Below are 17,207 nucleotides of genomic sequence, written 5' to 3' on the forward strand. Positions count from 1 at the left end.
CTTATTTAGCAACCACCCTGAGGTTTTTAAGACTCCCAGGACTTAAGAAAATTATATTTTGTCATATTTGGCGGCCATTTTGGAATTTTCTGATTTACGTAAAAAATAACAACAATTCCGGAGGGCTTCTCGGCTAATATTAATTAATAGACCCTTAGGAAGCCCTGTGCCAAAAATGGTGCTTTTGTCCGCCGTGTAACGGTAATTTCGCTAAGCCACCTGACTATAGTCCTTACTCTTTGTGAAATCGACCCATGCACTGTTTTTAAAGCCATTATACACTTTCGGTACAGGAAAAAAGTTCACAGATTTACAAATAATTTACAGGGTTTACAGAAGGTAATGGTGAAAGACTTCTATTGAAATATTGTTCCATGAAATGCTTTACAACATTATCAATTCTCGATAGCGAGAATTACGGATTTATTTTAAACACATGTCATGACACGGCGAAACGCGCGGAAAAAAGGGTATATTGGTTACTTTTTGTACCAATTTGATTAACTTTTCAATATTGGCAGAAATGTGTCCAACCAATTAGTTGGTTAAAATAACTAATCTGAAATGGTCGGCGTTTCAACCATTTTATTTAATTGGTTTTTCTATTTTTCTATGACATATTTCTGGGAGTTGAGTGCACAAACCAAGCCATTTGTGTATCCCTTGTTGCTCAAACCAAGCCATATGTGTATCCCTTGTTGCTCAAACATAGGGGAGGGAATGAATTGGTTTATTTCTTCGAACTCACCAATGATAAAAATAATGTGCGGTTGCTAAAAAATGACAGTGGAATTTATTCATTTTTAAAATGTTAGCCTAAAAAAAGCATTTTTTTTTCACAATTTGGAGGAGAAAATGGTGATGAAAATATGTATTACTTTTAAAAGAAAATTCGATAGAGTTTTATGGACAAGATGACAACTTAAAGCTGTAATTTTGAATAAATCTATGGAAAATGCAGTTTAAAATTTGAATAACAATAGGTCTAAACCTGTAGTTTTATTGATGAGCTTAGCAAGGATGGTATTTGTGTGCGGGACTGTTACCGGTGTAATAGTATAAAGCACCAACTTTCAGTAACAATCGTAAAAGTTCATAGGGGTCCTAAATGATTGCACGGTACCAAACTGAAACATTCAGACAAGGGGTTTTCAAAGAAAAAAAGTTATTGAATTGCTCAAACCAATCTAAAGGCATAAATTATAGCAATGTTTCTGTCAATGTTTTCTCGCACAGAACTATCGATACAGGTTTACCCGGTGAAACAGGAAGGGAAGGAAGTTCAAGAAGAACTGAAAAGATTCTTCAAAAAGGTACATCGTGCAGAAGCACGGGTGACAGAAGCACTTTGTGTAGACAGCGAAGACTATAAGCTAAAGACCATGAACGGGTTAGAATGTTTGAGCATCGCTGTAAAAGTTCGAGCTTTTGAGCCTCTTCGGCAGCTTTGGAACTCATTTGTCCAGAAAAACATGACGAAGAAGCTTCGTGGACTATTTCCATCAGAAGTCGACAAGGTTTTTATCTCGGAGGATGATTATCGAGATGGTTGTAGATTCTTCGAAGCTACAAGAGGTTTGTTATATTTTAAATCTTAGGGTTTATTTAACACATAACCGTTTAGTTTTCTATACTCAGTATTATAATTTGTTCGCTCGAATACATTTTTTTAACTCTCTTGTCATATTTACGGGTGATTATGCTACATTCACTTGTGGGCAAATATTCTTGCGAATATGAATATTTGAAATTCGTGATGAACTCGCCCAAAAGTTGCGAATTGATAGTATGTTCTCAGTCGACCTTAAACCTCTCCTTACCAACATCTAACGCATAATACGCACGCTTTACTAACTAAGCACCAATAGCTTACCAATGCTTACGAAAAAAGATGGCGAATTACCGTCTTCACAACATTCGCTAAAATTTGGGAAGCGTTTCGTATTGCTGCTCTCACAGAGTGGCGAATGTTCTTGCGAAGATGAATAATGGGAAACTTTAGACTGCCAATCACCAAGAGAGGGCGCTCTCCACCAGGTAATGTCAACAACTTAGGAATAGGAGAAGCATGAGTGACGGTCACTGACAGCAGTGTTTTGCGTGTTTTTGATTTTGTATTTAGATTTAGCCAAACTGTATTTTGTTTTTAATAACACAATGCCAGCATAAACCAAACTGTTCTGGAACAGGACGTACTGGACACGAGTTCCCTAATGATAACAAGCGGTGTGCATGAGTTTTTGGGAGTGTTTCTTCTAGGGTAATTAGCAAAAATTCCAAAATGCTGACCTACCAAAAATTGAGAAGAAATCTGAAGTTTAGTTGTATGACAATGTATCTGATTTAATTTTCAAGAGGCTTAGAGACTTCTAAATATTTTTTAAGTATTTTTGAATTTTTAGCATTTACCATTGTTTGCTATAGGAGTTGTGCACCCTTACCTGGTAGGTCTGCTGCCCTCTAGTGGCAGAGCTTTCAAAAAGTCTCCCATTGAATTTTGCGTTGAATTCGTCCAAAATGGCGGTGGGATAGTGAGTATTTTCATCTCGGTCTCACCCCTCGATCGTCCTCGGTCGGCACTCTCCTTATATTACGAATGCTTTACCAACGCTTTCCAATGCCTTTACGGACTATGCAAACGCTTACGCACGCTTTACCATGTTACCGATTCTTACGAAAATCGACAGCAAATAACCGTCTTCGCAACATTCGCTGAAAATTTACCGATCTTCGTAAGGAGGTGGGGAATTTGTGAACGTTCCGAATTTGTTACCATCGCTTACGAAGACATGGCGAATATTGCTAAGTTTGAGCGACTGTCAAACAATATTATGTCCTTCCATCAGCATATTCGCAAGCATATTCGCCGTGTGAGCGCAGCATAAAGTGACCAAACTTCGTAAGGAGGTGGAGAATGACTTGTGAACGTACCGAATTGGTTACCACGCTTACGAGGAAACGGCGAATGTTGCGAAGTAAATTTTTGAGCGATATTTGCGTTCGTAAGCACATTCACTAGCATAATTATTCTTCCTAGTGTGAGAATAGCATTACCGACGCAGTTAACATGCAACAGTCATAATAAAACCGATTCATGTTTGTTTATATTTATTTCATTTTTTTAAGCAAATAATAATAAAAAGTACAACAAAGCACATTGATAAGGTAAACACATTTTATCAAGTATGCCCAAGTAATAATGATTTCGAACAAAAAAAATAAAAATTAAAAAACAAGAAGCAATGAAAAAAAAAGGGACCACAAAAATCCACCTTAAGCTAATGAACTCAAGAAACAAGGAGTGATGCACTGATGACGGAATGAACAAAAGTCGGAAGCTATTTATTTATTTTTCTTTCAAAACCTGTAAACAAACAATAAGTACTATAGCTGAAAGGGCTGTTGTAAAATCAGCATCATTTGAAGACACGTAAACACAATACCCCCCCCCCCCGTCAATAAAGCAATATTGATCAAACTCGTCAACAAAAATGTGAAAACGTAAACAATTTGAATGATCCATCAATGAAAACTAGTTTTTGGTTTGTCTTGTTGTAGATGGAAGGGACACTACACGGCGTCATACCACAGCGAGTACACCTAATGAATCGGTGGTTGATGAGGAACAACCCCATTTACCCGGTACATCAGGTACACAGGGTGAGTTGTGTGTTAAGGTGGTAAATTAAAACTATACTTACCTACTACTACTAATAATAAAACACTATTTATATATTAATATGAATAAAACATTCGTCAAAGCGCTTACAGCTAAATGAAAAGCAATCAGAAAACAAAACTTGTAAAGCGTATAGTTTTCTGTTCGCTCGGCCCCAGCGGTCTGTCCAGGAGTGCGTTTTGGCGACCCCAACCAACTCAACAAGTCGGTTACCTGTTGGTCTGAACAGCATCGTCACCACGCTCAACCGAACGCGCGAAAACGCTCAACCGATAACCATTGTTTCTGGTTGGGGTCGACAAAACGCACCCAGCTTGCACAGATTCTTGTTCTGGAAGTACGTCATGCGTGCAGGGCCCAATTTCATAGAGCTGCCTAAGCAACAAATTTTGCTTAAGCAAAAAAATCTTTGCTTAGTAAAATCAGATTACCGGCTAAGACTCCACTCAATTGTTATGCTAAGTAAACAACAGCTAAATATTAGTCACAAGCAATGTACATGGCATGAGATTTTTGCCAGTAACATGTGTAAAATAAGCCAGCTATTTTTGTGCTTAAGCAATTTTTTTTGCTTAAGCAGCTCTATAAAATTGGGCCCAGTGCATAGCAGTGTGAGCGTGGTGTATGATGGGACCGAGCATTTTCTGGACATTAGAGTTGCAAAGAGGTTCGAAAGGTAATCTATTATTTGTTTTTCTCTCAATCTAGAAACACCCGAGACGAGCCAGAGTGGACCAATGAACGTTGTAAATAAGTATTACCTACAAAATTGTCAGATCTTACTCGGACCTTCATCTGGAAACACCACAAATTTTGGTAAGAAACCTTACTGTCACCGATCAATGGTGGCCCCGTGGAACATCACAAATCGCAAATATTATGTTAGCGAATACATGCAATGTCGAAAGTATTTTTGAAAAGCATTGCTGAAAGCGAATGTTGCAAATTTATTTGTAAATATATTTCCAAAATATTCTTTGCCGTGGAACAAGCCTCTTCGCAATTATTTTTGGATATCGCAAATAATCATCACATGAATTATAGCAGACTTTGTCCCCTATCATGCAGTTTCCAAACCAAACTTTCGGATGCAGTTCTACGCCTGAATCAATTACTTAAAAGAAGTGCTGCCTGAGATGTTTGCAGTAGGCCTACCTGAAGGGACATGTAAGGGGGTATTTTTTGTTTCTCGAAATGATTTGTCAATCCCTCGAAGTACTTGTTCCTGTCGGAGTATTTTGTTGTTCCCTCAAACACATTTCGGAGAAAATGATTTGTAAAAAAACCCACAGATTTGTTATATGATCATGATGGCACGGGCGAAATATGTTATATTCCACAGGTTTACTGTAGGATAAGTATGTTGAAATCTAATCACTGAAATAAATTTAACTCTCGTAGAGAATAACTGTTACAACTATGTTTAATGCATGTTCTTGTTTTCTACAAATCAGGTTCACAAATCGATCTCATCCCCAAAAAGGGTAAATTGGAGACCTTGTTTAAACAAATGAAAGACGTGCTTGCAACCGAAGACACCGACTGTGAACCTTTAAGTTCTCTTTTAACTCTGTTGAAAGAGGCAGAAGCAGTCTTGATTAGCTTCGAGATCGGATCTGTGAAGCTTAATGTACGAGTCTACAGTAAGAAAGGTTTGGAGAAACTCTGGCACCTGTATTGTAGTGGGGAAGTTAAGAGACGTCTGGAGGTTGATTTACCCATACAAGGAGTCTACATCGATGAGAAAGAATACAAGGCGGGCTGTGCATTCTTTGCACACAGAAGAGGTTAGAAAATTCTCATATTAAACTGTGTACTTTATTAATATCACTCGTTTTTGTTCATAATTAATTCCGCAGCAGAAGAGAGTAGCACAGGTTCTGAAAATGTTACACACTTTGACCGTAATATTTATGTCTGTGGTAAAATTTAAAACAACTTTGTCAAACTTTGGACTATAGATATCGAATTGGAGGCGTAAACAAGGGGGCAAATTTTGGTCCCTTTCAATTCCCACTGGTGTCCTTGGTCCGGGTCCCGTCTTGGACATCTTGACTTTTAAGTTAAGAAATTACCAGAGTCAAATATTACACTATCTAACTCAAGTGTGAAATACCACGTACTTTGTACTCATCGGAGTCGGGAGAAAATAATGGGAAAACCACCCTTGTTTCCGCACGTTTCTCCGTGTCATGACATGTGTATATAATAAATCCGTAATTCTCGATATCGAGAATTGATATTGTTATCATGTTTTCTCGAAAAGTAAAGCATTTCATGGAATAATATTTGAAGAGAAGTCTCTCTTCTGTAACACACTTTTTCATTCAAAAGGGTAAATTAATGCTTAAACATGGACTATAACGGATTATTGATATAGCCAATATTACTATTTTTGTACAAGAAATGTAAAATAAGGACTGATATTTTAGTAGTATTCAATAAAACCTTTTCCTTTATGCAAAAAAAACACAAATTCGCGCGGCGTACTCCGACCCAGAAAACTCAGTTTCGGCAAAAGCCGGTGACCCACGAACCATTCATACACAGTGTGTGACGTCACACCACGTACCGAAGCTCTGTACACAGTGTGTCAGGTCGATCGTGTGCGTGCATTTTACATGTACATTGAATGTGGAATAACATCGGACACTATAGGCTGCATTTTTTTGATACAAAAAACAGCGAAAATGTCCGATGGCAGCGGGTCTTGGGAAAACCACAGTATAGATGAGGAAAAGGCATTTCAGGGAGGCACTTCAGAGGAAAGTGAGGGCTCTAGCGATAAGGGGATCTCACCGGACGAGAGAGAAGCCGAAGACGTGTTATGAGTACATGTAGTTAACCAGCCCGGAGACGATGATCGTCAGGCCGAAGAAAATGAGCCAAACCCTGATGATCGACGGCTAAAGACAGACTGGTAAGGCCACAAAACGTTTCATGAATTATACTGAATGATGCTTCGTTTGATCAGTTTATTTCTGCTCCCAAAAATAGTTAAAGGCTATCCTTGACTAAATTAAAACATGAACGAACATGATGGACAAGGTTTATTGTTTACCTCCATTCACGTTATAATACATGTACGTGAACAACACATGCACTGACTTAGGCAGTAGAAATGTGAGGGGAGGGGTAATTTTTGTCTTGCGTTTTATACTTTGTTGGCAAAATTCATACATTATCAATTTAAACTGATATTGTAGATTACCTATGTTGTTGTTTTTCTCCACCAAGTAACTGCGTGGTGGTTGACATATTATGTGCATCTACACAAATATCTCATAGTCATGTACATGTATGTAACTGTTACTTTGGATTATGATTGCCTTCTGGCATGGGTATAGGTTTAAAGCAATTCAGGTACACACATGCAATATTAACACTTCACCATGCAAACCACAAATCTGTTGTTAATAATTTTGTATGAATTCTTTTGTTAATAATTTTGTATGAATTCTTTTGTTAATAATTTTGTATGAATTCTTGTTTTGTTTTACAGAAAACACTGCAATGTTGAATATCAGCAAGTGGTGTGCTTAGGACTATCTTGGCCGTTCAACTGCTGCCACTGACATCATGTTTGGTGGCAGCAACACGAAGGACATTTCCAAACCCTAGTGTACAGTACAGTGGAAGGATTTTCGTATCCACCAACGGATTAGGCAGCTTTGCTTTGGTTTATTTGTCTTCAGTCGTAACAATTTTCCAAGTTATAATGATCCGGAGGGAGTGAGAAATAATTTTATAAGCCATAATAATTTACGTATAAATGTACATGTATATTATTTCATTTTGTTTCTTTCAGAGGGGTGGGTGGTTCAAATTGATTAATTTAATTTGAACCACCCACTCCTCTGAAAGACACAAAATGTAAATTACTCTGGCTTATAAAATTAGGTGTGTGGTTCAAATTGATTAATTTAGCACTTATGTGCAATAAACTTGTCCCCTGTTGTCAACAATACACTATGATTAACATGGTAACAACATTCAACTTGGTTAGCAGAAATATAAAAACAAAACAAAAAAAGAGAAGCCTACATGTACACCTCCATAATAACGACAACACTAAAACTGTATGTATTTGCAAACGACAATAGTTTATTTTTCAGTTTTAATTATCAAAATTGAAAAAAGGTTGCCTAGTGATAGCGAAATCATCTGAACATTCCGTCATCAAAAAAAGTTAACTATACAACCCTGTCAACGCCCCTCCCCCTAAAAAAGAAAACCTAAGCCATGTTATGTACCTAGTTAGCTGTGGTTCTCTTTGTAAATTGTAAATTAAGTTGTACATTAAAAGAATATAATAAAATCATTGTGTACAGACCATGTTATTCTGTTTTTAAACAAAGTTGATTGTACTACCCTGGTTACCCCCCCAAAAAAAAAAATATATATATAAAAAATAAAATAAAAACCCACATCAATGTGTACAAGCTAGGGCCCAATTTCATGGATCTGCTTACTGTAAACAAAGAATCGACCCTTGCGGAAGCAGGAAATTCTGTGCTTACGTCAAGCGTGTTTCACAGGTTACCAGCAAATTTTGGCTTTTGCGGGTCATGGGTGCATACTTGGTTTATACCAGGCATTCTACGCTTACAAATGTAAGCGCAGAAATTTAGCCTTTGGACGTAAGCAGAGAACGGTGATCATAGCACACAATTTGGTGGTGAACAGATCCATGAAATTGGGCACAGGTCATTCTTTCTTCAAAGTTGATTCTACTACCATGGAACCCCCCCCCCCCACCAAAAAAAACACCAAAAAATCAATGTGTACAGGCTATAGGGCCCAATTTCATGGATCTGCATACTGTAAACAAAGAATCGACACTTGCGGAAGCAGGAAATTCTGTGCTTACATCAAGCGCGTTTCACAGGTTACCAGCGAATTTTGGCTTTTGCGGGTCATAGGTGCATACTTGGTTTATACCAGGCATTCTACGCTTACAAAGTAAGCGCAGAAATTTAGTGTTTGGACGTAAGCAGAGAACGGTGATCATAAGCGCAGAATTTGGTGGTGAACAGATCCATGAAACTGGGCACAGGTCATTCTTTCTTCAAACAAAGTTGAACCCACTACCTTTGAACCCCCATCCCCCCCCAAAAAAAAAAAAAGCTGCTGCATCCTTTTCCGGCTGGTGAAGGTTGATGTCAATGACACGGGGGTTACACATCAGCTGCGGATGGAGTTGTTTTCATGTCTTGTCACCCTGCTGACAATGAACAAGTGCATTCTTTGCGTATCTGTTTAAAGGTTTAAACAGAGGTTTAGAGGTTAAATTTCGGAATCGATCCAGGCTTCTTACACAAACTTTGAAACTTCTAGTGCATCCACAAACAACCAAATAGTCGGCAGTATTTATAGCTGATACACTAGAAACAAAAAGCTTCGTAGCACACACGCACGCCTGTAGTGTGGATGAAAACGCATACACAACACACGGAGTAACATGGCGTAATCTTTGTTTACTCTCGTTGCTTCATGGGTGTGACGTCACCATTTTTTGACCGCGTTCATGACGTCCGCTGGTTTACAAATCCGCTTGGATTTCAGTGTTGGTTTAATAGCCGGGAACCAGTACAGGGCGGGAAATTTCAAAATCGAAGAATCGAGGTCAAATTTTTTCGGTCAAATTGTAGCAAAATTATTTGGAGAAAAACATGACCACAACAATGAATTGATAGCTGAACACAACATAAACAAGTTCTGATAGTGATTTTAATGTAGGAGTACCGTTATAGTCCATGTGAGCGCTGAAAAGAGGTAAAATATAACTGTTTTATTACACATCAACGCAAATCCTTAAAAACAGGACCGACGTTTGACTCCTTGAGGTGCTTATGTCGTCAATCATGTTTGACCAATAGTGTTGTTTTTACAAGAGACTAACTGCGCAAATCTTACTGCCATTAGGTCAAAGGTCATGTGTATGTAGACTGACGCTGTTGTGGTTTGTAGTTTAGAGACGAATAAACCGAAGATACGAAACATTGAAACTGGCATAACTTACTATCTCATACCTATAACGTATTTAATTTTTTTGCAGGCCTTAAAAGAAAGCTTGCTTTCGAAGTTGAAGAGTTACAAGAAGCAGCTTCTGAACATTGCCAAACACGAGAAGCAATAGTAAAGCTGCTCAACGACTTGGCTGAAGAACTTCAAAATCAGGATACCAGGATTAAGCGAGCTAAGGTAAACAAATCACTCAAGTAATACACATGTACTTGGTGGTTAAAAAAATCAAAACCAGCCTGGGGAAAACATGTTAAAGTTAAAGGCAGTGGACACTATTGGTATTAGTTACTCAAATAATCATTAGCATACAACCTTGCTTGGTAACGAGTTATGGGGAAAGGTTGATAGTATAAAACATTGTGAGAAACGGCTCCCTCTGAAGTAACGTAGTTTTCGAGAAAGATGTTCCAATTAGATTTTGAGGTATCGAAATCAAGCATCTGAAAGCACACAACTTCATGTGACAAGGGTATTTTTTCTTTCACTATTATCTCGCAACTTCGACGACCAATTTGAACTAAAATTTGCACAGGTTTGTTATTTTATGCATATCTTGAGAAGATATGGTCTTTGACAATTACCAACAGTGTCCAGTGTCTTAAAGTTAGTTTATACATGTGTGAATCATTATACTTTAATAATCTTTCAACTTGTATTGAGTTTATAACAAACGCACATAAACCCCATTTATAGCCTTAATCGCCAAGTCCAAGGCAAAATCCCCGAACTCGCAAAGTTATTCAATGTACAGTTGGCCCCCTAAACTTATCTTTCTGATCTATTGTCTTCTTATATTTATTTATTAATTTATTTTATTTATTTATTTATTTCCAGGCAAACAGTACATACAAAGAATAGGCAATAAAAATAAAACTACACAGAGAACAAGCCTGCGGTTAACCAAAAAGCGAGAATAATCACTATCTAAAGGCGATCCAGACAATAAAAATAACCAAGGCACAAAAGGGCACAAGGACAAAAACGACATAAAAATTGCACTTCAAATACCATATCAAATTTAAATATATAAAAATACATTAAATTTTGTAAAAAAAAAGTATAGATCAACCAGCAGACCTTCTCGACCTTCTCCAAGTCTTTTTCTCTGGCTGGGCCTAAGGGAATCATCTTCTATACTGCCATTTAAAAAAACAACTCAAAACCTACGTTTTCAGTCAGCCTCGTCATTAATCCTTTGCTGTTTTGTTTATCTTTCTTTCTTTGCATTGTTCTTGTTTTATTTATTGTTCATCGCTTTGATCTGTGTTAAAGGCGCTATATCAATACGAGTCCAGGGGCCTTATTCATGAAGCCCTCGTAAATTGGTCACTTACGTGGCTCTTAGTAAGACTCGAAGCATTCTTATCGCTTTACTACTGCGTTACTTACTATACCTCTCGTAACGCCTTCGTAAGCGGGAACGCGCTTGAGCTGAACAGTCATGGATTTGTTGTGTAATCCACTGGAGCGTGACCTCATTGTCCAAAACGAGTATTTATACAGTGACTGGAGATTTCGCAAGCTTTCACACCACACCAACATGCAATGAGAGTACAACATGTACATGTAGTTGGTTACTAAGGCCTCAGAAGGCTTCATGAATAAGGCCCCTGGGGCCTTATTCATGAAGCCTTCTTAGGCCTTAGTAAGCACTTACGTGTTACTAGTTCGTTCTTAGCGAGTTGCGTCATATTCACGAAGCACTCGTAACTTCAATCGAGTGCGTAAGTCCTTACTAGTGCTACGTGGGGTGTTTTCGGCTTCGTAGCGTTTTCTTAAGCCCTTTTTCAACATTCCTGGCCAACATTTTTGGGCGAATTGAGCTTTATGTCAATTACAACAACTTTTAATAAGTTCTACAGTCCTTGCGACATTTTCTCAAACTTTCTCTAAATATTTGAGAATTTACTAACCTATTTTGTCTCACTTTTTAGTAAATTTGTCATGATTTTGTTTTTTTATTTCATCAATAAATAATTATTTATGTTTATTTATTTAGTTAATAGTAATAATAATAGTGGGCATTTATAATGCGCGGGTATCCATCTAAATATGCTAATGGCGCAGTGACACAATAAACGGGAAAAAGTTATGAAGTCCTCGTTAGATGTGGCTTGAGGGAAGTTTTGAACAAAGCTATTGATGGAGAAAGTTTAACATGATCCGGCAAGTCGTTCCATAATGAAGGAGCAGCAGAATAATAATAATAAAAAGACTTGTAATGCGCACGTATCCACCCTGCTGGGTGTTCAAGGCGCAGTAAAACCAAAAACAAAACAAAACACAAAACAAAGAAAAACAGACCCAACAAAATTAGTCATTGAAACCTGACATAAGATAAGTTTTGAGAAGAGACTTGAATTTTGCGGTACAAACACAAGATCGAAGATTAAGTGGTAGAGAGTTCCAGATGCGTGGCGCGGCTGAAGAAAAAGACCTGTCACCCCATGAGTGTCGAGACTTGGGTTCAATGAGGAGAAGCATGGAACTTAATCGAAGATTCCTTGATGGAGTGTAAACTTGAAGCAGTTCAGAAATATAGTGGGGAGCCTTGCCATTTAGAGCTTTGTGGACAATGAGCATAAGCTTGTCAAGACGAGAAGTAACAAATGCATGAATGACCTTTTCAGTGACACTTTTGTCCAAGTACTTGCGAATCTTACCTATATTCCTGATGTGATATGATGATAAAGGAACAATGTTGTTGATGTGTGGCTGAAGTGTCATCGATGAATCAAAAATAACCCCAAGTTCCGAGCTTTCAGCGAGGGAGCTATCCGAGCATCACCGATGGAGATGTATGGCACTGAAACCTTAGTTAACTGTTGACGTGACCCAAATAAAAGGAACTCTGTCTTATCATCATTTAACTTCAGGAAGTTGTGTTGTGTCCAACGTCGAATCTCTTGGATGCATTTCTCAAGTCTTGCAATAGATGCATTGGCGTTTTCTTGAGAAGATTTAAACGTGATGTATAGCTGAGTGTCGTCTGCGTACACATGGTATTTCAGATTAAATTTGAGGATGATGTCACGAATCGGTAAAGTGTACAGCGTAAACCACTGCGGGCCGAGTACCGACCCCTGTGGCACAGAGTAGTTCAAAACAACAGGGTCGGATATCGCAGTGCCAATACATACATGCTGAGTTCTATTGTGGAGATACGATTTGCACCATGATAGGGCTGTGTCCTCTATGCCAAGGTGATTCTGGAGCCGAGAGAGAAGGATGTTATGATCAACAGTGTCAAAAGCAGCACTCAAGTCTAGCAGGACTAGTGCTGTAAGGTTACCATTGTCCATATAAGAGAGATATTCTTGTCGTTGTATTGCCAATTTGCCATTTTTCCGCCACTTCCGCTCCAGTTGACGACAGATCTTTCTCGCTGTACGAATATCATCATTGAACCAGGAGACTTCAGTTCGGACCTTGACTGATCTCGTTTTCCAAGGTGCGTATTTATCCAAGATGTCACTGACTGTACTCTCATATTGGCTGACATAGGAATCCAAGCAGTCATGATCAACTTCTAGATTTGCTAAATGAGTGCCTATATGTCGTGGAACACTTCGGGAGAATGCACATGTTTCCATTGTCGGCTCTTTATAGTGATGGTTGGGACTTTGGGCTTGCACAGACTCAAGTTACACATGACTGCATAATGGTCAGATAATCCAGGTAGAATAACAAAGTTTGAGACAATAGGTGGGGTGATGTCACGAGTTATGACAAGGTCCAGGCAATGACCGAGACGATGAGTCGGCTCCTCGATATGCTGGGTAAGACCAAAAGCTTGAAGTAGATGCTTAAACTGGTTTGCAATGGTGTTGTGGACGTCATCAACATGAATGTTAAAGTCGCCGGTGATGATGATTTCCGATGGATGAAGTAGATATTCCAAAATCAAATTCTCAAACTCCCTTAGAAAACTTGAGAAAATCACATGTTGGCCGTTTGAATCCCTTTCAGGTCTGTATACAATGACAAGTCTAACAGATTTAGAGTTTCCGGAAACTTCAGCATGAAGAGATTCAAAAGTTGTGTACTGGACGTCATTACTTTTCACAGAGACAGATAAAGTAGATCTGTACAGTATTGCAACCCCTCCACCAGTCTTGTGAGGTCTTGGGATGTGATGAAAGTAGTAGCCAGCAGGGGTACACTGACGACATGTTAAGTTGTCGTCTGGTCTCAGCCATGTTTCTGAAACGGCAACAAGGTCCAGATCTTTTTGCAGAACAAAATCAGCAAAATCGTCATACTTGTTACAGATGGACTGTGTGTTTAGAACACAAAGGCTGAGTTGAGATTTGGCTGTAGTCACTGGTACTAGAACAGAAGGGAGTGTAACTTCGGGTACAGGGGGTTTATGAACAGTTCTACGGCGACCAGCTTTTTTACCACGATGTGTAGGTCGGTAAACAGTGCTGGGATTTACAAAAAGGCCAAGGTTCTGTAATGATAATATACAGTAAGGCAGCAGAGTTGTAGCACGTGTGGATGGGGCATAACGGAGACTGAGAAGCTTGTTTCTTGAGTAGGAATTTGCAGAGTTTGGACTAGCTTCTGTTGAGTTTGAGTTATTGACACCTTCAGGGCCGGGATTTGTAGCAATGTCACCAAAAATCACAATTTCCAAATGAAAAGTGGCTGGGGAGTTGTCATAGTAAGAAATAGGGCATTTCAGATATCTTCGATGGGGGATGAGCCCTAGATGTGTCTTTGGCAGGATGCAAGCACCAGACACAATTGATGCTGATGGAACAAAGCTGACCACAGATGAGTCAGTACAGTACAATGGTCTAGCAAGCAGGGAGAGAATGAAAAGGATACTTACCTCCATTGTCCCCAGATGGGCGAACAATGTCCATGGACAGCCACCTAAGTGTGTGTAAGCTTTATACACCAGAATTCTCAGCTGAGACAGTGAACATTTCCAACAGAAAAACACTATTTTCAAAATTCAGATGACTCCAGGATACACAGAAAAAGTCCTGTAGATTCCAGGTGTAGTAACAAATCCAGTTGTATAAGAATAAAAACACAAATTGAGCAATATACTAAGAAATTAGCAAACAAACGACAGAGCTGATTTGAGTGGCCGCTGTCAGGCGCTCAGACAAAGCAAAGAAGTAATTGATCTTTCACCCCATGATGTTTTGGCATTTGATGTATATTGGATGCAAATTTGATTATTATGCAGTCCATAGAGGAGAGAGTTTCCCATGTCAAGTCGGGAGGTTACAAAGGTGCGAACGAGTTGCTTTGTAGTATTAACTTCGTTTACTTTACTTACTTCGTTTATTTATTTAATTTATATTTTTAGTTTAGGGGTTACCAACTACATTTTGTACTCTCATTGCATGTTTGCGTCGTGTGAAAGCTTGCGAAATCTCTGAATCTCATCCCATTTGTGATGAACCACTTTGTTAGTTCTGAGGACTTTTCCAACACAGTTGATTCTCCGCGATTTGCCCAGGTGTCGGCCTTTCTCTTCAGCGTTACAACATCTGACAATTTGTTGTGAAGCACCTACAAATTCAATGAAACAAGGTCAACTAACTTCACTATCTGAGCAGGCGAGAAACTTCGCCTTCGACTGATTCCCCTTTGCCTCCGACTGATTCCCCTTTGCCTCCTCCTCGCGTTGAACGGTCTTCCTCCTTGCTTTAGTGTGGCTCTCCATGTTTGCAGGGTGACAAATATCTTCTAAATGACTGTAGCCAGTCCAGTCACCGTACAAATACTCGTTCTGGACAATGAGATCACGCTCCAGTGAATTACATAACAAATCCATGACTGTTCAGCTCAAGCGCGTTCCCGCTTAAGAGGGCGTTTCGAGAGGTTTAGTAAGCAACGCGGTAGTAAAGCGATAAGAATGCTTCGTGAATAACACGTAAGGGCTTACTAAAGTCTTACTAAAGTCTTACTTAGAGCCACGTAAGTGACCGATTTACGAGGGCTTCATGAATAAGGCCCCTGGTTCTTGATAATTTTACCGAGACGAAGTCGAGGTAAATTATCACGAACCAGGCCTCGGCGGATTTAAACCACTAGTTGAAAACCGATTCAACACACTTGATTCCCATTCATAAATACCTTTTTCGGTCAAAAACATCAACACTTTTTGGTCAACAAGTAAAATAAATGCAAAAATTATAACTGTTCAATGACTTCTTTCAACACAACACCCCTCCAGCTATGAATGGTAAAGCCCTCCGCCGCCCTCGGGTAAACAACTCCTTATAAGGGAATGATGTGCGCGTCGCGCGTATCGCGTGATGTGGCACAACTGTTTCAGCCGTTGCTCTCGACCAATAGGAATGAAGAAAATGTCTTATAAGAGCAGGTGCAAGCTCGCGTGTCACGCCCATGTTTTAACACTTTTTACTGGTCATAAACAAAGGTTTATACACACCCACGTGACGCGCTCTCCACCAATAGGAATGGCGAAACTGTCTGAGGTATTTATGAATGTATTATTATTATTATTAAAAAACACTCGGTAAAATATGTATGGACATTATCAGCGTGTTATATCCAATTATAATATCTGTCTTGGATGATTGATTTCAGATTGCTGCCGGAGTTGCTGCCGGAGCCACTGCTACTGCAGGCATCTTGGCTTCGGTTCTTACTTTTGGAGCATCTTTGTACGTAGCAGCTGCCGCAGTTGGTGCTTTAAGTGGCACAGTCGCACTTACATACTTTGTAGGTTTCATCATCGCTGCATCAACTACCTGGCTCATACGACATAGAGCACCCGAAAAAACAAAGCGTGACGTCAAAAAAACCAAAAGACTTCGAATGGCATTGGACGCCGTCAACTCAACAACAATGCAGTTAGGGGGTTCTGGTTTCATAAGGCAAGGTTCTGCTTTAAACTTGGTCGACGCAATATCCCATATCCCACGTGACATTAAGCCTGATCTTAATACTATATTTAACATAATTTCACTCCCGCTTGATTTTGACGATGTGATTTCACCTGCCATTACTGTTAACAAAACCGACATAAATGACGTTGTTCAAGCAATTTACAATGCGTCTAGTGTGATTCAGAGTATGAAAGAAAAAGACATTAATTCGTATATAACTCAGGTGAAAAGGGAATTTGGAATTCATGCTCGGCATAAAGTATCCTTATTAGACTAGTTTGTAGAAGTGTCGTGGCCGAGCGGTTAAGAGCACCGAATTCAAACTCTGGTGTTTTTGATCAGCAGAGTGTGGGTTCGAATCCCAAGCCGTGACACTTGTGTCCTTAAGCAAGACACTTAACCATTGCGTCGTCCTACAGATGGGACGTAAACCGCCCCGGTGGGTGAACCCTTATAAGGTGCTACATAATTGGGTCTCAGAATTCATCACTTCAATAACCTATCTTTCTGATAGGTGTGTATAAAGTCAGCGCCTTTAGTGCCTTGTTTGGTAGATACCTGCGTATTATAAGAATTCGATTATTTTATTATATAAATTTTTGTTTTTTACCCATACACACCGA

At 39.1% G+C, this 17,207-nt stretch overlaps 1 protein-coding gene across 1 annotated transcript in view; it reads left to right on the forward strand.

Annotated features, from left to right (window-relative positions):
• LOC117305288 overlaps positions 1–17,207 on the forward strand; it is a 35,192-nt gene extending 17,985 nt beyond the window's left edge. The window contains exons 3-8 of the mRNA XM_033790136.1: positions 1,237–1,575; positions 3,559–3,660; positions 4,388–4,495; positions 5,134–5,466; positions 9,738–9,883; positions 16,283–17,207. Coding sequence (XP_033646027.1) covers positions 1,237–1,575; positions 3,559–3,660; positions 4,388–4,495; positions 5,134–5,466; positions 9,738–9,883; positions 16,283–16,861 — 1,607 coding nt within the window. The 3' untranslated portion in view covers positions 16,862–17,207. The remainder of the gene's footprint in view (positions 1–1,236; positions 1,576–3,558; positions 3,661–4,387; positions 4,496–5,133; positions 5,467–9,737; positions 9,884–16,282) is intronic.

This window comes from Asterias rubens, chromosome 22 (genome assembly GCF_902459465.1).
Source record: "Asterias rubens chromosome 22, eAstRub1.3, whole genome shotgun sequence".
NCBI lineage: Eukaryota > Metazoa > Echinodermata > Asteroidea > Forcipulatida > Asteriidae > Asterias > Asterias rubens.